A 27,162-nucleotide genomic window follows, 5' to 3' on the forward strand; every position below is an offset into this window, starting at 1 on the left:
TCCGTCTGGACACAGACTTCACCACTTAGTCCAAATGTAGAAGCCTAGCGCTAATTAGTTGGGAGGCAATTTTCCTGCTTTTTGACCGAGCATGAATAAGCTGATGACGACAGAAAGTGAATATAATTAGAACAAAATGTTTCTCTTAACAGATAAATTGCAAAAGTGTGATTCTTCTGTAAAGGTTACTCATAATTTGGCATAAATTACCATCAAATTCTCGCGCCACTGTGCGCATGCCCATTTCATTGGAAAAAGATGGAGGAGCAAAGTATCTGTGATCCGCAACTCGCGGAGGCAGATACTGAAAACAATGTTATTCCTCATAATAACTTAGCTTCTTCATCAGATGCTGACACAGTAATAAACACTAATAATACCAATAGTTCCCAGATTGAAGGTGAGTTCGTTAAGAACGTGAAATGACAGGTCTGGTGAAGTCCAGTTTAGCATTGCTAACGTACCTAGCTGGTTAGCTAGCTAGCATCTGTTGTCAATGTCAAATTGGACCCTTCAGCTTCAATTCTAGCTTGTCTGTAGCTACCGCAACGTTTCCGCGGGTGATTGATCGTGTCTTCCCCATCTTCGTTTGCAGATGTCTGTCTAGGAAAACATAAATGAATGTACAGACATCCCCAATAACACAGCTATAGCTAGTTAGCTAAGTTAGCTAGCCTAGCTACAAACCTTTGCCCCACGAAACGTGCCACTGCTAGCTAGTAGCTAGCTAGCTAGCATCTTGGAGTTGCTAGCCGTGTCTTGAAGAGGACTTGGAGAAGTCACCCAGTTAGACTGGGAAAAAGTCAAATTTAGTGTAGCTAGGTAGTTGAGTCAAAGTTACAGTTAACTAACACTAAAATGTAACTAGAGCTTAAAGTTAATTTCTCAAGCTTTGACCGTATGCATGACATGCCAATGCTCAAAAAGCACTGATGCATAATTATCACATTACTAATATGTTGCTACTCTACATTTTATTTCAGCAAACTTTTGAATAGTGACCAGGATCCTATTAATTATAAAACTGATGCCCATTTCTTTTTTTTAAACTGCATTCTATATTGCTATTCATGAACTCTGTGCTTAAAGTTTGACATGTTTTTGATCAACTAAGGCCCTGAATTACTGATAGCCTTCTCCTTAGCCATCTCTTGTCATGTTACCTTGGTCCTGTCATTAAACGTGATATTTTTGATTTTTATTTTTGTACGTTTTAGTATGGAAATAAGTTAACAAGTATTAATCCCTCAATAATGCTCAGTAACCTTTAACATATTACTACAACAAATATTTTCATTTAATTGTTAAAAAGATTTAGTTTGTTCAGAAGTGGTGCACGCATATCTGCAGGGAATAAATAGTGCCTCAGAAAAAAGAATACCCACATACACTGGGTAGCAAAAAACATTTTTTTTAAATTCCTTATACTTTGTTGCTGTAATACAATAGCTCCTCTAATCAATATATAGACCTAAATCACGTTTTGAGAGAGAAGTTGCAACTTTATCCACATTGAAAATGCCCCACACTGTCCCTGTGTTGATATTTTCCTAACATCAAGATGCCTTCTATTTCTGCCACCTTGTTTACCATCACCAAAATGTTGTGGTTTGCATTTGGTAAGTACTTAAAAGCAGATTATCTGTATACATCCAAATGTGTGTGGACCCCATAGATTTATTTTTCCCATGATGGTAGTGGAAGATGCAATTGGTAATTGAATTAGTATAATTGAAAATTGCATGAAGAGAATCCTTTTCAAGTGCCCTCACAAAGATTAATTTGAAGCAGTTTGTGTCTCCTAGATCACAATATTGATATGCATCACTATTTCATAAAGCTACTGTCGGTGTGCAGATCAAAAAGAGGAATCGCTCTCTATGCACCCCTTAAACAAATTAGGAGAGCAAGCAACCATAGCTTTTTGAAATATTGCAGAATGTGTGAATTGCCCAGACAGTTGTATGTGAAGCGTATGCTATTTCAGGCACCTGTCAAATGAAATATATTCGCCCTGACAGTTTCACTCAATGTGTGGTGGTGTAGTCAATGTTCACTCTCTAAAAATCTATTTTAATATCTATTTTACTTTTTAAAAATGCAGTGAAGTCTGTCCTGGGATTCATTTAAACATTGTTATGGTCCATGGTCAAAATTTCTCAATACCAGGCTTATGTTGTGATTGAATTAAGACATAAACCAAGTGACTTGTGGAATTCAGTTGAGGAGTGATTAAAATCTGTCGAGATTAAACGTGACGAGTAACAAAAGAAGACCGCTAACCTCCCTTCAGACGAAGAAGATCAAAGAAACACACTTAAATGAAAGTAAATATGTGATATACAGTGTCATATAAGAAGTGATCAACTTTTCTGCTTAGAATGGAACAGCACTGCGATACTGTTGAAATCAGTTGTTGTGCTGTAAATCACCCAAGGTTAGATCCAAAGATAGAAAATAATCTTTAGTCAATGTTAAGATAGCTTTATCAAATTAAGCCAAATCCTCTGTGGAATCACACTTTCTCCTCTACTTCTCTCAGGCTCTGGCTGCAAGGTATATATTGCATTCTATAATGATATTTTAATAATCAAACTATTAAAATGGTATTGTGAGTGAGGACATTTTGAGTAAAGACAACCAACGCTTGACATTCCGTTGTTTGTTTTTTTGGTCCAAGGAAGCTGTAACCCAGTGCCATATTAATGTCTGCGTCCCCAGAAATTTAAAGTAGTTGACTATCACATCTACATGTAATGCTAATATCTAAAGAGGGAACATTAAAGACAGTTGTTAAGTTTCTATTTACTTCAATCTTAAGATTGAATAGAATGAAAATGGATTTGTGGCTGCACCTGGTTGACCAACCCCATGACAAACCAAGGCTGTTAATTGCTTGTGTTTATGCTTTCACTGTCGCCATCACATGAGCAGCATCCATTGTTGTCTTACAACATCTATCAAATGTAGGATACTGAATAGATGTAGGCTGAATGCAGACTTGATTGAAAGATACTTAAGATAATGATAATTGCTCAGTAGGAAGGCCTAAATAAGAATTAATTGAGGCTGGTCCCACTGAGCCAGATTAAGCCCAGTTCTGAACTAAATGACTTGCTTAATGGAAAATCTCCACTGCATCTGGGTCCAGGGGAAGGCTAAATCTGGGCCTGGGAAATCTGATGGTGGAACAAATAGTCCATTGCATCAAACATTGCAGTGGGTCACACATGACAGTGAAAACATGCAGAAATAGTGCTGTGTCTTTATGTACTGTTTGTGGTTTGTAGAGTCAAAGGTTTCTCTTTGTTTTGAGAGTACTGTTTGTACTACTTTGCGTATACTGTCTGTAAAACATTGAGGGTGTTTTTAGTGTTGTATTTTTACACAGCGATTTGATGTTGAGTGCTTTCTATCCCTAGGAGACTTGGGTGAGGGTGAGCTTCTGAAAGGCCTTCTGACAGATGAGTACTGCCACGTGTGTGAGGCCGTACTGCTGTTTGAGTCCCAGAAGATCTCACACTATGAGGTGTGCTCTTCCCCCATAAATCCATTGTGTTTTGTAATGAAAATGAATGGCATTCGTTCAGTAAGGGTTTGACATTGAACGGGGGTGACTCACCTCATCCACCAGTATCAATGTGTAGCACCTACCCAAGTCTAACGCAACCATGCCGTATTTTCCTTCATGGTATTCAGTGTGGACATTGTATGAGTTTTATCACGTACCACGGGAGCAGGTACAGCACTGAGCTCCTGGTGTAACACCCCTTCTCTTCCTCTGGCTGTAGGGGAAGAAGCATGCCCAGAAACTGAGATTGTATCTGCAGACCAAGAAAGATGAGAAGCTGAACAAAGACCCAGCCAGTGGTCTCCAGGTAAGCCACTCACTCACTCAAATCTCTCCTTTTGTCACAGATATTTCTCTTGTGAATTGACCAGTGTTTCCCAAACGTGGGTGAAATGCATGAAATATGTGAAAGTATTTGAAATGCACTTGATTCAGCTTTGAGTTTGCACTTTCGGGACTATTCCCTCGCTTCCATTGCACCAGGCACTAACATCACCTAAGTGCAGCTGAAGCGCCAGACGTAGATGTAACCCAGGTCTGATGTGTCCTCTGTATTGTTTTATTGTGCTCAATCAGTGTTCCATTGCATTCCACTGTGTTCAGTTTGTGTGGTGTCCCTTTGTGTTGAGCAGAGAGGAGTCACTATGGACCGAGAGCGCTTCTGTGAGCTGTGCAGCATGGTCTTCAGCTCCCCAGTGGTGGCCCGCCAGCACTACGACGGCAAGGTCCATGCTAAAAACCTTCGCAAACAAGGCCTCCATCCCACCACCCAGCCAACAGGCAAGTACAGCCCTACATCCCACTGTGTACTGGACAGACAGGTAGGCCTATAGTCTGCATCCCACTACCTAGCAAGTACGCAAATACAGCAAAATGGAATTCAGTTAAATTCCTCAATTTGGAATTCCAATCAATGTACAGCCAATGTCCTACTATAGCAAATTGATACGAACAGTCTACATACCCCTCCCACATGAAAAGGCAAATCTAGCCAACTTTCACCGCCCAGTAGAACAGAACACATATAATAAACACATTGGAGATTGGAGATATTACCAGCGTATGACATGAACATACGCATCTCTCTTTCTCTCTCCAGTCACCACAGCTCAAAGGGGCCCTGATCTGACCCTCCTAGGCCCCACCACTGACCAGAGGACCATGGAGGAGGATGGGGGGAAGGGACCCCACCAGGACAGCCTGGAGGTGGACCTCAACGACCCCAACAAGCACTGTCGCCTCTGCGCTGCCTCCTTCAACAACCCCCACATGGCCCAGCAGCACTACAGCGGGCGCAAGCACCAGAGGAACCACTCCCGCCAGCAGATGCTCAGAGACCTGGGAGAGGACGCCCAGCAAGGTATGGTGCCTCCGCTTAGGCCGCAGTCACAAGAGCGGTTCAGTTAGATTCATGTTTCACTGTGTGGTCGTCAGGGTGCGGTTTATCTACGTGGTTAATGCACTTCAGTGACATCAACTCTTACCTGACCATTGATTTGACACTGGACTTTGTAGAGTAAGTGAATGCAATAGACTTTGAGGAGAGGTAGAAAGGAAGCTTTCTCAGTATCAAGCCAAAGCCAGTGTTATCTTTATCTTCACCCTTACTCACCCTCACATACTCATGCATTTGACCCACGTCTGGGAAACATTGGTCAATTCACAAGAAATATCTGTGACAAAAGGAGAGATGTGTGTGAGCGTCTTTCTTAGTATCAAGCCAAAGCCAGTTATTATAATAATAATAATACAATAGATTTGTATAGTGCTTTCTCATGGACTCAAAATATTATCTTCTTCAGTGTTCTCACCCTGACTCACACTCACCTGTTCTCTACCCGCTGCAGCAAACTTGTACACGTGTCCGGTGTGCAACATTGAGCTCAACTCTGTGGAGATGTTCCAGGCCCACATGCAAGGAAACAAACACCAGATCAAGTAAGACAACAGCCATGCCCATCACCTGACATACTTTTGCACCTCAAAGAGTCGAGACAGATTGATAGCAATACGCTTGAGTGTATTTCTGCTCTTTTAATAATGTAGCTCCTGGTTCTGCCATGTGTTAGTGTAGTAACTCTGGACCTTTATTGTTCCACCCCCAACAGAGAGAAGAAAGTTGCCGATCTCTGCAAGTCTCAACAGAAGGTATACGACAACTTTGCTGATGAGTTGGCCGACTATGTTCAGGTCCAGAAAGCCCGTGGACTGGCCCCCAAGACCGGCATTGGCGTTTGCGACAGAGATGGACAGAAAGAGAGAACGGAGGAGGGAGAGGAAGGAGGACGGGACCTTAGCAAAGGTGACGGCACAGAAGTGAATAAAGCGGTCCCCCGCCTTCCTCCCTCCTCTCACCCTCCTTATAATCCGTACACTGCTGCTTTCTACCCTCCTCAAGGTTGGTGCCCACCATATCAGGCTAGGCCCACTCACTTTGGTTTTGGAGGGAATACCCATTACCCCCACCTCCCTACTCAACCCCTACTCCCTGGGACAGCTTCTCCAGGCTTCATTGATTGGTCCACAACCAGGGCCAGGGGGAGTGGGACGGGGAGAGGGAGAGGGACAGGGAGAGGGAGAGGGAGAGGGAGGGGCAAGGACCATCCTAGCCCCTCTTCCTCCTCCTCCTACACAAGCTCCACCTCCAACAGTAGCAGTAGTAGCAGCAGCAGTGACAGCAGCGATAGCGACTACAGGCGGAAGAGGAGGAGGAAGAGGAAGAGCAGGAGGGAGCGAGAGAGGAGGGTCAGAGAGGATTCGGATGAGGAGGAGAGGAGGAGGAGCAAGGGAGGGAAAAGGATAAGAGACGACGACTCTGAAGGGAGGAGAGGAAGAGAAGATGACACAGAGGTGGAGGAAGAGAGGAGGAGGAGGACGGAGAGGAAAAGACCAAGCCAGAGCAAAAGACAAGGAGAGGGGCACCGAGCAAAGAGAAGCCGGGTGGAGGAGGAAGAGGTGGAAGGAAGGAGAGTGGAGAAAGAGGAGAGTACGGAGGGAAGGGTAGGGAAAGGAGAGGAGACGGAGCTCCACATGCAGGCTGAGATGAAAGAGTCCGAAGAGAGGGAGCAGGCCAAGCAGTCTAAAACCAAACACAGGAAAGAGAAGAAGAGAACGAAAGAAAAAGTGGACACCAGGACAGAGGAGGAGAAGCTATGGGACGAGTCCCTAGGCTTGTGATGCCATGTGGCAGAGCAACACTTGACGGCTATCATGCAGTTGTCATCAGGGTGACATTACAGACGCCATAAGTCATCATGACGGCTGACTTTAAGTTTGTGACCATTATGCTCCCTGTCATGACAAAAACAGTTGTGTCCTGTTAGTATGCGAGCTGGCCAGCCATATACTGAGTCAAAGATAACTGTTTGTGTCATGAATGTATACATTTTGTTCCACGACTGTTACTTCATAACACATGCTATGGCATGCTTCTGACAGGCTTATGTAGGCCTTATGACTGGTTCAAGTCAAATGTCAGGTTTATGTTCTCAACCTGCCCAGAACGACTCTAATTGCACATTTGCATCTATTCTGTTTGAAAGAGTCATTTGGAAATGCCACTGAAGCTCACTTCACATCTTAAAATAGCATGTGTTATCTATAACACATGCTATTTTTTTATCTATATTATTACACACATTTAATTTCCAAACACTTTGTAAACCAGACGCTTTCAGTGTTCTTGGTCTTAATGGCATGGACCTGTCTCTACCCAGCATGTTTAGGTAATCTGTCCCTCCATGTCTAGTGAGCACTTTGACTAACCCATGATGAAAGAGACTATTAGCCTTGTTTCCTGTCTGCAACATAATTTGTACCCCTCTATGTCTGTCAGAAGATGGTGGCTAGCTGATTAGTTTGTGATGGTGGAAGCTATGTGACTACTTCTGATCTTCATTAAACCAGGTGATTATTCGAGCTAATGAACCCATGACCACATGAATGTAACGTATGGTTTTCTTTCTTTTCTCTTTTCTTCTTCTGCTCAATGAAAATAAAAGTAAACGTGTGGTTAATCTGAAAACTGATGAAATGTAGAGATTGTCTGAAACAACTCTACAGGGTGTGGAGTACCTGTGTACTCTGCACAGACTCACACACAAGACAATGAGAGTAAATAATTGCAAATACTTATGGTAACTGCTGGTTGGTACTGTCGATTTTCATTAATGGAGTCTGTTAGACAAATAAAGCGAAAAACAAAATGTACATGATTTCCCCTTAGATGTTGTTGTTATTATTCCAGTCTGCAAGCTTGACTGTATGAATGTGTTAGAACTGAAGAATGCTTGCACTCAGGAATAATTTACTGTATGTATATAAAGGAAAGGCAAAATAAAATACAAGAAAAAGATAATCTGGTACATTATCTTTTATTAGACTCACAGATATGCTAAATGTAATAATTACTTTTCCAGAGCCCAATTTGCAAAAGTAAAAACTTTATGAAGTCTAAAAGGCTGTAAAGAAAGCTTCCATTGATATCCCTGTCATAAATTAGTCTACAATGGAAGGTCACTTCCATGTACAAAAACCCTTTTTGATTTGTGCCTTTTAAAGTACCTGTACACTTAAAACCATAGTTTTAAAACTATATTCAGACAAATAATACTTAAAACATTTAGTTAATTTGTGCCTATGAACTATATAAAGCATATGGTGTGTTTCATTTAATTAATAATGAATTCTACTGTCTGACTTTCAGACTCTTGAAGACGTGTTTAATATGAAATGTTTCATAAGTCGTTGCACAGGTGGTTTGATGTATTATCATTGAGTGTATTGTATTCTATGGAAGATCAATCTGAACAAGAGAAATATGAACTGTGATATTGTCGCAGAGGGCGAGTCTAGTATGGCCTTTCCCCGGCCTGAGCACCACTCCCAGAGTTACAACAGGTTAGGCCCAAAGGCTAGGTGGGGTCCTGATACAGGGGAGAAGCAGGGAGTTGAGACTGCAGGGGACTCCATTGCTGGTGAGGGCACCCCTGCGGAATCACCACTCCCTAAGAGACGCCGCAGTATGGCGATACCGCCACTGATGATACTGCCACTGATGGAGGTGGAGGTCACTCGGACCGGGCCTATTAATCCGGTACAAACAAAGAGGGTGAAAAGGAGTTAAGGCCACAACGACACAGTGGACCAATTTATATTGCTGGTTCTGCAACCGAGTCAACCGAGTCTGAGTCTGAGACTACCTACTATCGACCAAAGCCTATGCTCAACAAGCGTATGAGGCTCAACAGGCGTTTGGGTGTGGTGACCCCTAAAAGCACGGGTGCAAAAGCAAAGTGCAATACTCCAGAGAGACCCACAGGAGGCCAGGGGGCGCATGAGAAGAAGGTGGTTACACCACCGCCCACGCCAACATCACAGGTCCCGTTGGAACTTGAGAATATCTCCTCCTCGGAGCTATCAAAGGAGGTTTCAACCAACAACTCCATACCCCGGCAGGAAGAGGAGGAGCCAACTGATAGGGAGGACATACAGCTACCTCCCGGCTGGGTGATATTGGACGAGGAACCCACCCCTCTCTACTCACCTATTTCCCCATATTCGCCTCTCACAACAACAGACGTCATTCAGGAGCCAGTGATCGATCCGATCCTGCTCAACCAGATGTGGGACGCCACGACTGAGGATGTTCCTGAATTAGTTATTATACTACCAGAGGACGACCAACTGCCAACTCCCACTCTAGAGACGGAGACCTTACAGCCGAGTTCTCCACCAGAGATGTCCTACGAGATCGACTTCACTGATCTACTCTACGAGTTGTTCCTGCCACAGCTGGAGATGCCAATCCCTGTGGAGGAAGAGGGGACGGAGCCGTTCGTCAGCTCTACACTCCAGGATCTGTAAACGATAGGTTTGATTAAAATATGTATAACTGCTTATAGATGATAAGTTGATTCAAATATGTGTAACTGCATAACTGCTTATAGACGATAAGTTGATTCAAATATGTGTAACTGCATAACTGCTTATAGATGATAAGTTGATTCAAACATATGTAACTGCCTAACTGCATAAGAGTAACTAGAATGTGAGTGTATGACCCCGGGTCAACATATCTGCTTAGGCCTCATTGTGATGACGGCCCGTTATCAAAGAAAGTACTAAGAATATGAGAATACCCATGCTTGATTGTGTAATCTTACTCAGGGATGATCACTGAAGTAAGATACTATATTACTGAAATTGTTGGTGAAGGTACAAAGTTTAATCATTGCAAGAAAGGGGATATTGTGTAAGGCCTGCCGGGTGAGGCAGGTCAGCTGGTGGAAATCCCCAACAGAAAACTACCTCGGTGTCCATAATCAAGTATGAACATGCTAAGAATGTTTAAGACTAACGGTGTGAAGAATAGAGTGATTTACTGGTTTGGATCCTTTAAAATGCTTGATTACTATATTGTTATACGGTTTGAAATGTATTAATGTGATAAGGCCTGGTAGCCATGCTTGTTGAGGGACAGAGAAACTTCCCTAAAAGTACTTCCCTATTTCTGCAGACACTTTGCACACTCTCTGCAAACACTTTGCAGATAAACATAGACGCACAGAAGGTAGAGAAGTGCTGTTCGCTCTCTGTTAAACATAGACACACACAAGGTAGAGAGGTACTTTTTGCAAGGGTATAAAACGAGCTCCCCGGAGCAATTCGCTGGTCATTCCCCGCTGAGGAGCGTTAAAACCTGAAGCATCGGAGCAGGAGAGAGTGTGTTGGATACCGTGTCCGGAGCTCATACTCTGATCAAATCCTGACTCACGGATTGCAGCCGCTGAACAGCTGTTGAGGACAACTTTCTTGACTACACTTGGACATATTTCTGTTGGATTTTCCAAGTTACTAGACTACACTCTGAAAACTCCACTGTTCCTCTCTCAGCACTAGGCATCGCCCTTAGCTGTTGAGGCTGTGGTAGTGAGTAAGACTGGGGTCTATTTTGTTGAATTTACAGGTTTTTGCTTGACTACACTCTGGAAACTCCACTGTTCCTCTCTCAAATGGCTCTAAGAACAATTAAATAATTTACTAAGATATTTGAGATGCCAAATACCCTTCAGATTATTGATATGAGACTGACTGTTCAAGTAATTATTCTGTAAAAGAACATTTCAGAGTTTAACTTAATTATCTCTGGCCAATAAAATCATTAAGTGGTGCTTCCAGGTATTAATTTGAAATAGCCAAATTAATAATTCCAAGTAATTAATTATCAACAGTCATTAACCCTATATTTGCTACATTAAATGAAACATCAGATTTGTTCGAGAGATTGACGAGGTAAGGTAGCTTGCTAGCTAGCTAGACATATTTAGATGTAGGGTTACTTCCTATGTACTCTTAATTAGCTTACTAGCTAACTTCAACAACTTCAGCTGTTGAACAAGACCACACCAGATTCCTGGCATTAGCGCCCAGAGGAAAAATAAGTGCACACCAAGGTTGCTATTTAAAATACAAAATGATTAAAAAAAAGATTGTCACTCATATTGACATATATGGATCGATTTTCGGGGAGAAATAGAGCAGTGCACAGATACTTTAAGAGTTGTAGAGGGGAACTAAAGTGAGAAGGTCTATTTGTGGGTAGGTTTCACTGGCAGTTGGAGGGGACTGGCTTCTTAATTGGTGCAACACAATATTCACCCATCCACCCACCCACACACGCACGCACACACACACACAATCAATCAATCAATCAAGTTTATTCGTATAGCGCTTTTTACATTGACAAATGTCCCAAAGTGCTTCACAACAAAATAATACTAAACAATATAAACAATAAATACAGTACAAACAATATGATCTAACACCAAATCATAGACCCCCGGGAGTAAGCCAAGGAAAAAATTCCCCAGACACACACACACACACACACACACACACACACACACACACACACACCCACACACACACACACACACAGGATAAAGCGTTAACCAGATTGCTTTACCTATTACAACCACTGGGAGGTACTGTTGAGCTTTATTCAAGGCATCTGTGAAACCAAGTTAGGTAAACAGAAATGCATGTCTAATGTACGTAATTTTCAATAGAATAATATGTTTTCACCTATCAACACTCTTGATATTGTATCATGTAAGGTGCGTTAGAGAAGTAGAGATTTATTTGCAGAAAGCCAATCGGTAATATTCAGAGATGAGTGGCATGCGCTTTTCCCAGTTTGAAACAGCCAAAGTGAACACACCCAGGATTGCAAAATGTTTTATCCTGTTCTTACAAGTTCTCTGATTCTCATACACTGTGGCCCATATCAACTGCTTATTGCCGAATGAGGGAGGAGATTATCATTATCTCACATGGAAATGACCCATCAATTACAGATGTGAGTGTACTCATTTCCTGTCAATGGCGCAAGTAACTGCCTCCCCCGTCGAAGGTGAGCAGTTGTGGCATGTCTACTGAACATCAGAGGTCACTGCCCATTGGGTAGGCAGTCACAGAGTTGTGTTGTGAAAACATTTGGAGAAAGTGACAGAGAAACAGGAAAATGTACTTGCATTGGAACTTCTTTCAAAAAAATAATGTTCAGTGAATTACTTAAAGTAATACAGAAAAATTATTCAGAAACAACATTGTTGTTTATCCTTGATTTGAGTTACAGAATTAATGGGCATCAATGGACAAAATGAAGACTGAAGGCTGCATCTTAATACCTAAAGAAGCTAGATATGGACATAAAAACTACCGAGGTGATTGACTACATCAAATCCCTGAGCAAAACTACAAAATATAGTGGAACATCGCTTTACAGTATCTGTGCAATGCTTCCATTTCCCCCCCAAAAAACATGTCCATATGAAATGTCAATATGAACTCTGTTCTCCCTTGGGGGTGTAGTGTGTGTGTGTGTGTGGGTTGTCTCGGGAGGGGTGTGCACGTGTCAAATTCCTACAATTGATGAGAATTGATAGCATGGCCAAAGTCTTCTTCTTCTTCTTCTTCTTCTTCTTCTTCTTCTTCTTCTTCTTCTTCTTTTGTGTGCACCTATCTATCTCCATCTATCTATCTGCCTTCACTATTTCTCACATGTTATAGCGACAAATACAAGAGAGGGACGAGTCAACAGCAAGTTTTAAGTCTACGGTATGGTTTTCAGTGCACAGATACATAGGGTTTCCTTAAAGCTTACATCCAGGAGCAACCTAGAATTCAGTCTCCCACGTGGGGTTCGGCCAATCTTGTTAAAGGTCCAGTGTGTAGTTCCGCTCTTTGCTGCCCTCTGTATTTGCAATGAAAATATAAAAGGTAAATATGTGTTTTTAATAGGTGTAAATATGTACATATCCTTGTAAACAACCAAAACATAAACAGGGTATAAGCCGTTCATGAGAGTTCATTATATGTTTTGGTCCAGACAAGGCTCTTTCTGTAATCTGGTGTTGTGGTCAAGCACTGGCCTTTATACCATTTGTAAATTTTTGGGTTAGCACACATTTGCCACTATTAGAACACGTAGCGTATTGTACGTTTCCAGATATTCAGTGTCGCTAAAGAGGGCAGCAAAGCGCAGAACTACATGTTACACTTTTAAGCATTATTTCAGACCCAAACCGTCTAACTAACTAACGGGGACAGGGAAGTGGTGGATCACAGTCCAAAATGGGGTCCATCACCTGATAAAACAATCCCACCCATAACCACTGGAAAGTCACCCATCTCATTTAGCTTCCATTCAAGCAGCCCAAGAAAAGGTAGGTCGTTGACATCAGGGTCATAAACATGAGGGTCATATGACAGTATGACCCTGAATCTCAGCTAAAACCAATATAATCTGTCATTGCTGGACTTTTCATTACATTTAAATTTTAAATAGGGTTTGCTTATCAAAATAGTGAGATGTCATCTTTGAGAGATTGTAGACCTGTAAAGAAATTGCATATTGTGTGTGCTTACATTTGTGTGTCAGATTAAACAGGTGCAGGAGGTAAAAATGAGGACACTTGATTTGCAATGGTGCCCCCCCCAACCCTAACCCTAACCCTAACCCCCCCCCCCACACACACACACACACACACACACTCCAGATTCATACTGTAGTTGTATGACAATACTTGTAACAATATTATATGTTGGTCAAAATCCTTACTGTTTTGGTAACACTTTATTTAAAGTAGTATACATAGGAATTCATGCGTGTTATAAAACAGTCACGTCAGGTGTTATGAATGCCTATGTATGCTACCTTCAAAAGAAGTGTTACAGGCATCACTCATATGCAATGCTAGTCCCTCCACCCACCTGTCTTGCAAAATTGTGGAACTCATCCTTAAAAATCAAAGAATTTCTGCATCTGCGTCAATATACTATACACTTCTGTATACTGTCGTGCTGTGATATCAGAAAAACATTGCTTGAAGTGGAATTACAAATATAGATATAATAAGGGGCCAGCACTCACCACTCCAAACTCAATTCAAACCATTTGCTTCCAAAAAAAAGTAGCTGGCTACTTTTAGTGGCATTTATATGCACTGTTTTGTACACACAGTGGCTGATGTGCACCCATTTCGTTCCATCTGAAATGTGACTGGCTAAGCCAGCTTTTCATCCACATTGTCAAACTTAATTAACACTGCATCCACAACTTAAAAACACTGTAGCTAGTCAAACAATTCTGGGGGTGTTATGGTTTGGGCATATATAGCTGCCACTTGAACTAGCTAACTTGTGTTAATTGATATTACTGCTTATGGCAGCAGCAGAATGTATTCTGAAGTGTACAGAAACATCTGTGTGCTCCAGTACAAGCAAATACCTCCAAATTCATTGGATGGTGCTTCATCATACAGTAAGACTATGACCCAAAACATACTGCCATAGCAACTAGGGACTTTTTCAGGACCAAAAAGTGGAATGTTGTTCACTGGCCAAGTCAATCTTCAGATTTAAATTCAATTGGACATGCATTTAATTTGCTGAAGAGGGAACTTAAGGCAAAAATACCTCAAAACCAACAACAACTGAAGATGGCTGCAGTACAGGCCTGGCAGAGCATCACCAGAGAACATACCCAGCATCTGGTTTACAGACTTTAGGCAGTTACTGCATGCAAAGGATTGTCGACCAAATACTAAACAAAATATTTAAAAAAATTGTACTTTCAAAATGATAAAAACCAATCTGAAAGAAAAAAACTCTGAATTGAAGCTGAGAATCTCTACTTTGACCCTGTCATAATTGTTTGATTTCAAATCCAAACCGTCGGAGTATAGAGCTAAAAGAAGACAAAATGCTTTCTCCTTCCAATACTTATGGAGGGCACTGTATGTGCTCGCACAGGCATGAGAAGAACTATAAGTCAAGAGACCAACAAAGGCTCGTTCAGAGGCGTGTAGAGAAGAAACGCTCCAAAGCCCCCTTGAGATCTCCTGTTTTCAAAGAATCCTGTGGTTACATTCCCTGTCTATGTGGAACCGTCGACCCCCGTAGAGCTGTGCGGTGCCCACATCCTCCCCTCCACGACCCCCACCTAGGCCATTCTGCCCCCCCCCCCCTAAACCACTCAGCCCCCTCACAACATGTTACACAATCAAGCTTTATAGACACACACTATATCTTCATACCAAGACTTGAACTTGAGATATTACCACTAATAATGGGAAACGGTTGTTTTTCCATAGTATTTTTATTTATTTTAGTATCTTTGTCTTTCACATTTCTCTCATTCAGCAGCTTGTATTTGACACTTCTTATTAGTATAGACCCTGCGACTGTGGCGCAACAGAAACAAGTACTATAATGTTCATATTGTAGAAGATCTAGAAAATGCCTCAAAACTAGTTTTGTTCTACATGCGTCTTTGGTGCTGCGCAGGAATGATATGTGCCATTCATATTCATATATTATTTTATTTTACTTTTGGATTCTACAACCCTTCTAAACCTTTCATACCTGAAAACCATCACACACCCGTCAGGCTATTTGCCCGATACAGCCCTGAAGTAAGGTGTTCATTCAGTGTTCAGGCAAATGGCTGGCCAGTCACGTGTTTTGGTAGAAAGTTGAGATATGGGGCTGGGAAATGTGACTGCTCTCAAACTCATAGAGCTCTGCGTACAAGGACTAGACCATGAAATGGTACTAAACATATTTCACAGCTATATATTGTTTGTTTAAAATGACCTTGTTTACAAACAATGACATAAAATAACCTTATGTTGGGTTATGATGAGGTAAAACAGTCTACTGAGCAATTTCTAAGTCATATTCTTCAATAATTTCATGATTTTTTTCCATCCATTTGGGTTTGAGGTACAGTATATTGCTGGATCTACACAACCAATCATAGTCATATTGACATGATATACAAGTAGTCATATTCAAACTTCTGATGACTTTTGGAAACACAAAAGGTTTACCAACAACCAAAAAGAACCGGGTTCTTCAGTTTGTCCCTGTAGGAGAGCCCCTTTAAGAGACGTTTTTGGTGCCATATAGGACCCTGAGGAAAGGTACTGTATGGGGCAAAGAACCCTTCTTTCTATGTGGGCAGGATGGGTTACATTTAGAAATTGTGTTTGTGTTTCAAAATACAATGGGATCTGATTAAACAGTAACTTATGTGTTATGATGTCACTTTTGAGTGGACATGGTCATTTAATATTTCTAATGCTTGTGCATTTGAGCATCCCCTTCATTCTATAGCCAAAGCAGGCTATTGTTCATCTGTGAAACACATGGAGACCAGGTAGGGTTGTCACACTTTTTCCTTTTTCTTTTTTTTCTTTATGATATTTTCAATGAATATGTTTTGGTATTAATTATTGAAACATATACAGTACTCTCTATTTGATATAGCCTTATTTTTTTTTTCTGTATAGGTTTGAGAATAATGTCGCCGTGCCTGAAATTTGAACTACTGTACTGTATTTTTCTACTGAAGAGCAGTATTTCTCATGACATTTACATCAATCATTGATTATCATAGAGCTTATCATACACAGAGGTCAGTGACCACAATGCTGCTTTATCACACCTTTTTACTATATATATAGTATGCTCTGTGGGTATAGTATGCAAGCGTGGGTAGAATTTCAATAACTAATAATGTTTATGAGCTCAATTCTCGAGGTTCCAATTGAAGATAGATAGAACATTTATTTAAGTGTCACTCCACAATAATGCATATAATTGACAATACAAAAATATAGATTTAAAAATCACATTGTGGACCACTCAGTATTGAGACACGGTTGTACTATAAATACAATACATCATGTATATGTCATTTGTATTTTGGATATAATACATTACATCATCCATACACGTATGTATGCAAATTAATGTCATTGTTTTGTTTTTCTTGGCTGTATTTTTTAAAGATACATTAAGTGATGTTACAGTGCATGGAGTTGCAGTGGTGCTGACAACTCAGGTCTTGTTACTGCAGCTGGGCTCTAGATCACGCACCTGGTCAGAGGTTAGGATCAAGACTGCAATTCTGCACACTTTACGCATGATCATTTTACTGCACTGCTATGGCATAAACAGATTCTATTTTTTTATGTGAAACATTCTACCTAGTTGAAATATTCTTTCAACTAGGAGTAAACTTTTTTTTTTTACTCAGTTTTTATTTCAGTTTCAGCAACTTATACAATCATATCCACAATTTTGTCTACTGTTTTTTTTTCTTTTCAATCTTTTAGCTGTACTTTTTAAGAAAAATAAGGAGTAAACTTTTGAATGAAAGTGTCACTTAGTGTGACTGTGGTAGAGAGGACATTGATTAAATAAAAGTGTTACAAAGTGTTACTTTACTTGACTGTGTATTTTCATTTAAGTGTGCGTGTGCGTGTGTGTGTGTGTGTGTGTGTGTGTGTGTGTGTGTGTGTGTGTGCATGTGCGCGCCTGCATGCAATGTGGTTCACTCTCTGATACGCCCTATAAGTGGCTGTGTGCTGTCATGGTGGGGTGTTACCCTGGCGACACTGGGCCTTGTCAGTTCAGTTCCTCCCCTCATCACTGACAGATGCAGAGAGGAAAAAAGAAAGTGTTTTTGCCGCCCTTCAGCCAACATTAGAGACGCTCATCTCGACCACTCAAGATGACCCCACTGGCACTCGTATGGGCAGCCGTTTGTCTGTGGACAACAGGTAGGCCCCAATCTTGTTACTTATAACTGGCACTACTCGGCCTCACAAAAACACAAACTCTGATCACACAAATGTTGTAGTAGGTCTGTTTAAACGACTAACGTACTGTTGTTAGGCTGCGTGTCATTATCTTTGTTCAAATGTGAGATTTGCAGTTGTTTGTAGTTTATTGTTGTTTGTGATTTGTTGTGTAGAGTAAGTCGATTTTTTACCTGTAAAGGTTGTGGTCAAAGCAGTGAAAGGCCATGCCATGGTTCTTTAAATAAGGTGCTTTAAGGTGTTTTAAGCTCTAACTTTATCTTTAGTTGCCGTGAGTTTGTAGTATATTTAAAATAGTTTGAAGAACTTCAATACATTTTTTGGGTCCAAATCGTTATGAACTGAAAAAAGCCATAGAAAACAGGAGGTCTTCTCGTGCGCGTTGCCCTGCTCGTGATATTTATGAGAAGTCCATTTTTATTAAGAAGTTTAAGAGAAGTCAACTTAAGTCTACACAAAATATGAGTATCCTTATAAGATAATGACATTCATAATACTATAAATCCTATATTGACAACATATAGTTATGTATGTTAAATCTACCCTAAATTGGGAGTTTTCAAGTTACATGTATGCGTATACGGCCTGCTATACGTATGGGACTATGCAGTAAATATATTTTATCTAGTGTAAGGAATAAACTTTTTAGGGCTGCAATTGATTACTGTTGTTATTATTTCTGTCCCAACAAACCTTAGAAAATGCATCACTATTGAGGCCTTTAACCTCCTACAGCTTTTGGCATTTCATCAAAATCCACCAAGACAATACATGCCATATCTCCAAACCTGAGATTCAAAGACAATCCAGTAGCGACAGTATGTAACCACTCTATACATAACTCCAATGACATATAGTTTAGACATTTATCTATAGACTTTTCTATGATGCGCTTAAAATAATGAAGAGAAGCGAAAAGTGCAGTGGCATGTCGCAATGCTCACCTTATAATGTCACCTTTAGAGATAAGCCTATCCTCTAACCTTCTAGGTTGTTTCAACATGGTTAAAAAAATGCTAGGTTTGTGTCTCTTTGTCAATTCTGCTTTGCCAAATGGAGCGGTATCAGCGTTATTTTCTCTCCATTTCCCTCCTTTTCATTCGCCTGTCTATTGACACTCAAGCTGACGACATTTCAATCTTGTATAGATGTCCAGAGAAAGTATTGTCAGGGGATATAAGTATTGTGGACATCCTTAATTCTTTCACTCATCTCTGTCGAACTCCTTCGCTTTCATGCTTTGTATTTCCTTTCCGATATCTAAATTGCAAAATAATTTTTCAATTTACTAAGTGATAATCAGAAGGCCTAGATGACACTGCCACTCAAAGGTGACCAAGGTCCAGCAACGTTGGCCACTACATTTCTTTAGTATCCTCAGGCATAGACTAAACCACAGAATGGTCATTGTCTGTATTTCACCGATAGATCACATTCCCTGTTCCTGGTAAAGGCTGTCCTCTGATTTCAGATCAATAATGCAAAAGTCTAAGTTAGATTGGCGTCGAAATTGACAATGGTCACAAGAGCATATTGTGTTATTTCATTGTCCAATTGGACTCTCTGTAACCTCTCTTCCTCAGCTTGCCCAGTGTCCAGTCAGTCCACGGCAGAGTCTGACTTCATCCAGTACCTCCCGATCAACACCAGCACGATCCTGACCTGCAAATGCCCCGACAGTACCTGCCAAACAGCCTACTGGTTCCGCAGTCTTCGCGGTGACGGCAGTATCTCCAGCTTCCAGCACCTTGTCTACCATAACATGGCTCATAGGAGCATTTACGGAGACAAGGTTGACCAAAAAAAGTTTAAGACCAGCCGGAGGGACTTGGTTTTCTCCCTTCGCATCAACAACGTAACAGATGAGGATGCGGGACTCTACTCCTGTGTTCTACGGAATACGTTTTCACACATTGAGCTAAGGCCCGGATTTCTCCTCAGGCCTGGAGGTGAGTGGAACTCTAACACTGCCATCCCACTGTCGGTTCGGTCCTTCTCTTTCTGACTAAAATAAGGAATGGATTTTTTCCGGAATTTGTGTATTTTTTACCTTATATAGATCTTTATCGTGAAAAGATGTACATTGTCTATGTTTTCTCCGCGGGTTTCACATGTAGAACTATCTTATGAATTAGGAGCATAAATAACAGTAGCAGTTTATGGTAGGTAGTCTGTGTAAATGTGAAAAATCACATACAGTACACCGCTTCTCTGCTCCCATGACAAAGAATATATCGACCTGACTGAGACCTAAATCAGTAGTCAAAACTTAGTAGTACCATGACTGTGTATGAGAGTCCTTTGTTTTTCTTACACCTACATTTATTTATGCACTTGACTCATGACATGATAAGACCCCTTTAAAGAAAACATGCATAAGTAAACACTGGAGAGAACCCAGGTGACAGGTGCAGGACATGAAAGCCCACACTTCGTCTCTGCAGCTCAAGCGTTCTGCTGTTTGACATGGTACCCTAGTAAGTTTATCAGAAATGGATTGTATGATTCAAGACCAAGTAAGAACTCTATTAGGCATATACATTCCAATATCATGCAATACTTTGCAAGATTGGAATGTGAACCCGCCTCTGATAGTCCTCCTTGTGAAACACATTAATACTAATACTAATTTGAGTGGGTTTTTTTAGTCTGACTTTTGAGCGTTGACCTCAAGTCAGGATTTAGCCCTCCATGTGTTTTCTAGCTTTATGTTTGTTTTATGCTGAGATGTATCTTTGGATGTCATTGACCCCCATATGGACTCTTATAGACTCACATCATCTGGCTGCAGGTGTGATGATGTGTTATAGGTGTTGTTGCGATAATTGTGTAATTTACCACCGTCTCTTTGTGTGTCTTACTGTATCTCCATCGCTTTGTGCGTTTTTGTGATCCTCCAGAAACTCCCCCGACATTACCCCCCATAAAGAAGCCAAAGCCTCCAGAGGTTCCAAAGTGCCGCTGCTTCAAAAGCAACCGCCAAACTCCGAAAGGTGAGCTTCTGTAGGGTGTATGTTGTTTGACCATTGGTTGTATACAGTACAAGGTTCATCTTCAGGTAACATTAGGTAACATCTTGTGTTACCTAACACTGTCAAATGAGCTGTACAGTTTTGTGGAAACAATGTTTAAAACACTGAATGTGTTACAGGTTGTTTGTTGTACAGGTGTGTAAATCCATACAGTATGTAAAATATGGTTTGTTCCATACTGTATGGTTGTGTTAATTGTGTAACAGGTCGTTGAAATACTGTGTAACGGGAGAGGGTTTGTTGTATGACAGGTTGTGTTAAAAGCGTAACAGGTTGAGCGTTGTGTTACAGGGTATGCTGTTGTTTATTGTTTTAAAGGTCATTGAAACACTGTGTAAGAGATTGTGTATTGTGTTGCAGGCTGTGGTACCATGGTGCTTTGGCCACTGGTTGGAATTCTCCTGGGTCTGGCAGTGGCTCTGATCTCCACACTGTTCTACTTCAGCCGTGAGTCTTCCCTCCTTACCTCCTTCCCTTCCGTTCCTTCCATAACATCTGATAAAGCATTACTGTACCTACAAAAGGCCATTAGCTAAGACTAACACTGTTGGTGTGCAGTTGGGTAGAACTGAATTGTAATTTTGAGCAGTCAAGGTCTGTCAACATTCACCTATTCCCCCTTACGATGTTCTAGTCGGTCCTGATTTGCTATCCTGCCTGTGGCACTCATGAAGCTGGTCTGAAATGTTAATCTGCTTAGGTTCTTATGGGTCAGTCCCAAGGTATTGGGCTCTGGCGCTGTATTTACACGTTTGTACAGATGTGGCTGGTTGAGATTAGCTCTCGTACTGTTTTAAGTCTTCTTTATAGTGTTTCCCCTCCCTATCACACTCAATGACCAGAACATCCACACGCGGCATTAAAACCTGCAACATTTGACCTGTTTAAAGAAACACTGGAAAAAAGTGCACTAGGAGGCAACTGCAATAATATGTGTAGGATATGTTTATTTTGTGGGGCAGTAGTGTGTTAATGATTTGCTAATATTGTTGTTTGAATATGCCCACAGGACTACCCAAAAAGTGCCGACATCAGTTTGTGAAGTAAGTTTCTCTTTAAGACATATGTGTGATTTTAGAATTATAAGAACATTTGATCATGATCTTTGTGTGTGTGTGTGTGTGTGTGTGAGTTGTCAGAACATAAAATAGGTAGTTAGTTTCCTAAAAAAGACACAGCAGAAACAATGCTGGCAGGTTGTACATGCTGACTCAGTCATTGTGTATCTCCCTGTGTTATATGTTGCATCTGTGTATTTGACTCGCTTTAATTTGGTTTCTGGAAAGGATGGTTCAAGTGAAGAAGATCACAGGAAAGGACGGTTCAAGTGAAGAAGATCACAGGAAAGGACGGTTCAAGTGAAGAAGATCATAGAAGCTGTTGACTCAGAGTATGTGTGTTCTCTAACAATCCCAACCTTTCCAATCATGTTTTAAAGGAATGTAATCAATAAGATGATGTTTGATAAGAGAAAAAAAATCTGCTTCGATCCCATTCGAAACATTCACAAATAACGTTAATGTACCGTGAGTTTGATGTAATCTGAGTTTGTGTGATACAAATTGTAGTTTGTGTACTGAGATTGCAAAAAATAAGTCATCACAATTACAGTATGTGTGTCATTACAGGAATCCAATTCCAGTGCTTGAACCTGAGGACGGCCTGTTCAGCCTCCACACCCTCTTCCCACTCTGACAAAGACTTCAGACCATGTACATCGGGGCATCCCACTACCTTTGCTCACATATTAAGTGTGAAGATCTAACTGTTAAAAGGAGACTAGGATTCCGTTGACAATTGCTATGTTTATGGCTATGAATTTGTAATGAAATGGATTTATGTACACTCAAGCTTGTTTTATGCACTGGTGTGTGTACCAGGACAGCGTCTGTGCAGCACTTGAAAGGTCTGAAATACAGTGTCCTGCGTAAGTAATGGGACAGTGAAGCATTCTTCTTTCGGCTCTATACTCCAAAAGTTGGGATTTGATATCAAACAATTATTGTGAGGTTAAAGTAGAGATTCTCAGCTTTTATTTATTGGTATTTGTGTAATATTGGTTTCACCATTCAGAAAAGACACCATGTATGCATATACCCTATTACAGGGTACCCATAAGTAATGCGACAGATTTATCAAATGTCCAAAATAAGCACTTGTGTTTAATATTTGGTCGACAATCCTTTGCATGCAATAGTTGCAATAAGTCTGTGACCCATTGATGCCACCAGACGCTTACATTATACATTATTATGCATAGTCCCCATATTTCAGGGAACCCAAAAGTAATGGGACAGATTTATCACATGTCCAAATTAAGCACTCATGTTTAGCATTTGGTGGACAATCCTTTGCAATAACTGCCTGAAGTCTGTGACCCATTGAGCTCACCAGACGCTGGGTATCTTCTTTGGTGATACTTTGCCAGGCCTGTACGGCAGCTATGATCAGTTGTTTGTTTTGAGGTATTTTTGTCTAAAATCTTATCGTCGGGAAATTAAATGCATGCTCAATTGGATTTAAATGTGAAGATTGACTTGGCCAGTCAAGACCTATCCACTTTTTGGCTCTGAAAAACTCCCTAGTTACTATGTATACAGTAGGTCATGATGAAGCACCATCCAATACATTTGGAGGCATTTGCTTGCACTCAAGCAGACAAGATGTTTCTGTACACTTCAGAATACATTCCGCTTCTGCCATCAGCAGGTACAATCATCATTTAAGACAAGTTAGTAAGTTCTAGTGGCAGCTATACATGCCAAAACATGTTTCACAAACGAGGTGGTATGCTGTAAATCTTTGGCAGATACTTTTTTACTTACATGATAATATTAATCGTATCTTAAGAATCTTATAATAAAGACCTCTGCAGGATTTTTAGGTACTTTTTAGCAAACTGTAACCTGACCATCCTTTTTGAGGATAACACTCCTGGAGAGTGTTCCTGTTCTGTGGGACAGTGGTTTTGGGGGTTTTCTTAATTATGGTGAGCATTAGGCAAGCCTAAGGTTTTGGCTATGTTTCTGTTTTTTATGATTTTTCATGACTTCCTTGACTTTTCATTGATGAAACACCAGAAACACCTGTCACGGTAATTGTCCCATTACTTTTGGGTACCCTGAAATAGCCCTGAAATATACCAATTTGCATACAAATTGGTGGAATTTCTGAATGGTAAAACCAATATTACACAAATACCATCAAATAAAAGCTGAGAATCTTGACTAACCTCATAGTAATTGTTTGTAGAGCCAAAATAAGAAAAAAAGCTTCACTGTTCCATTGCTTATGCAGGGCACTATATATATATATATATATTGTATATACATACATGTAGCGCTGTTTTTTTTTTATGTTGTTGTCTGAAACAGCCATCATTCACCTGTCATCTTTAAAACCATTTTTGTTATTGCTGGGTTGCTACCACTTACAGTATAATCACTTATTTCATTCATATTGCCTGTGTACACCATTTACTGTACTTCTGACAACTGTCAATAAAAGCTGGTTTTATATTTGTATATGCTACAGTGTTCTGCCTTTGATATGAAGAAGGAGCCAATAAGAATACTAAATCACCACAACAATACCAAATGTGATTTTTATGTTTAATTTTTATGTTGATCAGTTGATTATGTTGCATGCCAAAGCACATGAGCCCATAATGAGGATGTGTGTGTCTCGTCTTTGTCATCATCTTTGACTGTATCCAATATTTCTGTCTCTACCCTTTTTCTACCCTTTTCTCTACCCAATAACACTGTCCTCACTCACTACTCTTTTTTCATTCTATAATATTCAACATTTACTTCTTTTAAATTCCAATGTATTGTTTTTTAACTATATTGGGATTTTAAATTATCTTTTTCCTTGTACAAATAATATATTAATTAAATGGTATTGGGTGGATTAAATGATATTAAATGGTATTGGGTGGATTAAATGGTATTAAATGGTATTGGGTTACGTCCTGGTTCTCTCACCTTTTCCTCAAGTGCACTCATACAATGAATTTAAAAGAACACATGCTTGCGGAATAAGAGGAAGTGCAACTTTTGGCTGAAGAGTAAAAGTGGGCAGCAATTGGCTCGAAGAGTTTCTTCTCCACCTCTATTTTTGTGATTTAGCATAAACAAGTTCTCTCAATTCCCTGTTGTGAATTAGAACGTCAATGTCGTCTTGTTAGTGTGTGTGTGTGTGTGTGTGTGTGTGTGTGTGTGCGTGTGCGTGCATGAGTGTGTGCGTATGTGTGTGTGCGTGCATGCGCTCGTAGGAGTAGGGTGTGATTTCCCAGTCTCAATATTTTGTTGTCAATGACGGAAGTTGAGTGGGAAATAAGGGGGCCGTTTCTTCCTTTACTTTGTACACATACCATCATATGATTCAATTTCTGTACAAACAGATCAAGCACGCACACTAGCTCGTACATTATACTGTAGTATAACATTCATATGCAGTGCTTTTCGAAAACCAGCATCATATGCATCAAGTTAAGTATTTTTATTGATGTAGATCACAATATTACAGTCTATACACACAAGAAGAATACATCAGGATAAAGTTAAAGAGCATACACTCTTGTAGCATTTGAACTGGGGGGAGGCAAAAAACATCTGTCTTTAGTGGTTCTTCAGGTCTCGATGAGAGCACAAGACCCTTTCCTGTGCTACAGAGAGAGAGAGAGAGAGAAAGAGAGAGAGAGAAAGAGAGAGAAAGAGAGAGAAAGAGAGAGAGACATGCATTGAGATGCTATCATTCTCTCTAGTGGAGCTTTCAACTCCAGGCTCCTCATCTTGACGCTGAAACAAACAGACCACAGAGAAACCACAGACCTCGCCACAGGCAGAGACACAGAGAGAAAGACGGGGAGAGAGAGAGAGAGAGAGAGAGAGAGAAAAGAGAGAGAAGCATTGGTATACTGAGTTTCACAGTACAACGAATAAAAGAGGCAGAATACATTTTCTCATTGCTACTAATATCCTATGTAGTTTGTAACACTTGATATTGAACTATTTCTATAATGCAGTACATGTACTGTATCTTATTTTGTCATCCACATTACAAGGCATTATGAACATGGAGAGCACAATGCATAAACGGATGTTGGCAGTTTGCCAACTCACAGGGCAAACGTTACAGAACGTGTATGTATTTTATTCAATCGTTTTAATGTTTCACATATCAATGAAGGAAACTAGTAATCAACAGAACAATTATATTGATGCAGGTATGCAAACTTGAGTGTATGAGTTTCATAGATGATACAACAACAACAAAAGTGAAAGAAAGACAATGATGACAAAGAAAACACGGTTACACTTTACATGTACATTAGTAGTAGTTTATACTACAGTAATTATTAGTTTATAGACAGTTTTTAAATCTGTAATAAACAGTTCTAATTCCACGATTAGAACTGAGAGATCATCCTCTATAACTGAAACCCTAACTCATAGCACTGTCACTTTTGCATTTCACTGTATACTTGTATGCACGTGACAAATAAAGAATCTTGAATCTTGAATCTTGAATCTTGATATCAACATTAGAGCAAACCAAAGCACTGCTTCATGAAGATAATTTGGTCTAAACACTTTGGGGCAGTTGACACCATGCATATCTACTCTTTAGACAGCTTCAGAACGTGTTCCCCGAAAACAGTCAGTTAACTGGTCTACGCTGCAGCTGGGAGTGAGTAAATCGTGATTGCTGTGTCAAATCAATAATGCGTTCAGCAGATTTGTACAGAAAGTGAAATAAAGGTGAATTGTCATTATTTATATGTTTTCAGAATCAATAATTAAGCTTCCAATTTCATCTTTCTAAGTTTGGTTAACCCATAAACATACATCATATATGTCATCACTATATGTCATGAAATATGTCAAAACACTGTAATTACAAAAACAACATTTTGCAATGAAAATCACGCCGATACATGATGGTGACACCATTAAACGTTTTAAAGTATCATTATAATGAATGTGGCAAACATGGTTTATATTCCTTAATAAAATAGCTTTTTTTCTCTTAAACCTACTCCTGACATGGTTCAATCAAGAACCCATTAATTCCCATTCGCCTAGTGAGTGGAGTACTGGCAAATGCTCTACCAAGTGACGATATTTAGGGAATTATTACTTTTATACAACAGTTACACAACAAATCCGAAAATTGTGACAAGAAATCAATGCTTTAAGTATTTATTTTGTGATAGATTGTGGTGGTTTCTGCCCTGCCTTGAGTTCCCAAGGAAGGGGCTATATCATAACAGGCGACTTAACCATGACATGGACATTAAATAATGGCTTTGAACAGCTCTCGACCAATAACAATGCTTGTTTTTTATCAACCTGTTATATAATATTGTTTTGAAGATTTAAAA

The 27,162-nt window shown here is 40.2% G+C and overlaps 2 protein-coding genes across 2 annotated transcripts; both read left to right on the plus strand.

The window, feature by feature from the left end:
• Positions 1-258: 258 nt before the first annotated feature.
• zmat1 (zinc finger matrin-type 1) lies at positions 259-7,780 on the plus strand (the record flags this gene model as incomplete). The annotated part of the gene is made up of 8 exons (XM_083668481.1): positions 259-400; positions 3,423-3,529; positions 3,792-3,878; positions 4,204-4,351; positions 4,671-4,931; positions 5,419-5,509; positions 5,680-6,090; positions 6,181-7,780. 8 exons carry the CDS (start codon positions 259-261, stop codon positions 6,746-6,748), a joined length of 1,815 nt encoding a protein of 604 aa, XP_083524607.1. The 3' UTR covers positions 6,749-7,780.
• A 9,765-nt stretch (positions 7,781-17,545) lies between these two features.
• On the plus strand, positions 17,546-22,114 carry cd8b (cd8 beta). The gene is made up of 6 exons (XM_083667930.1): positions 17,546-17,703; positions 19,326-19,691; positions 20,643-20,735; positions 21,135-21,221; positions 21,784-21,817; positions 22,087-22,114. Exons 1-6 carry the CDS (start codon positions 17,655-17,657, stop codon positions 22,103-22,105), a joined length of 648 nt encoding a protein of 215 aa, XP_083524056.1. The 5' UTR covers positions 17,546-17,654; the 3' UTR covers positions 22,106-22,114.
• Positions 22,115-27,162: the final 5,048 nt, after the last annotated feature.

Source organism: Argentina silus (assembly GCF_951799395.1).
Source record: "Argentina silus genome assembly, chromosome: 4".
In the NCBI taxonomy this organism is placed as follows: domain Eukaryota; kingdom Metazoa; phylum Chordata; class Actinopteri; order Argentiniformes; family Argentinidae; genus Argentina; species Argentina silus.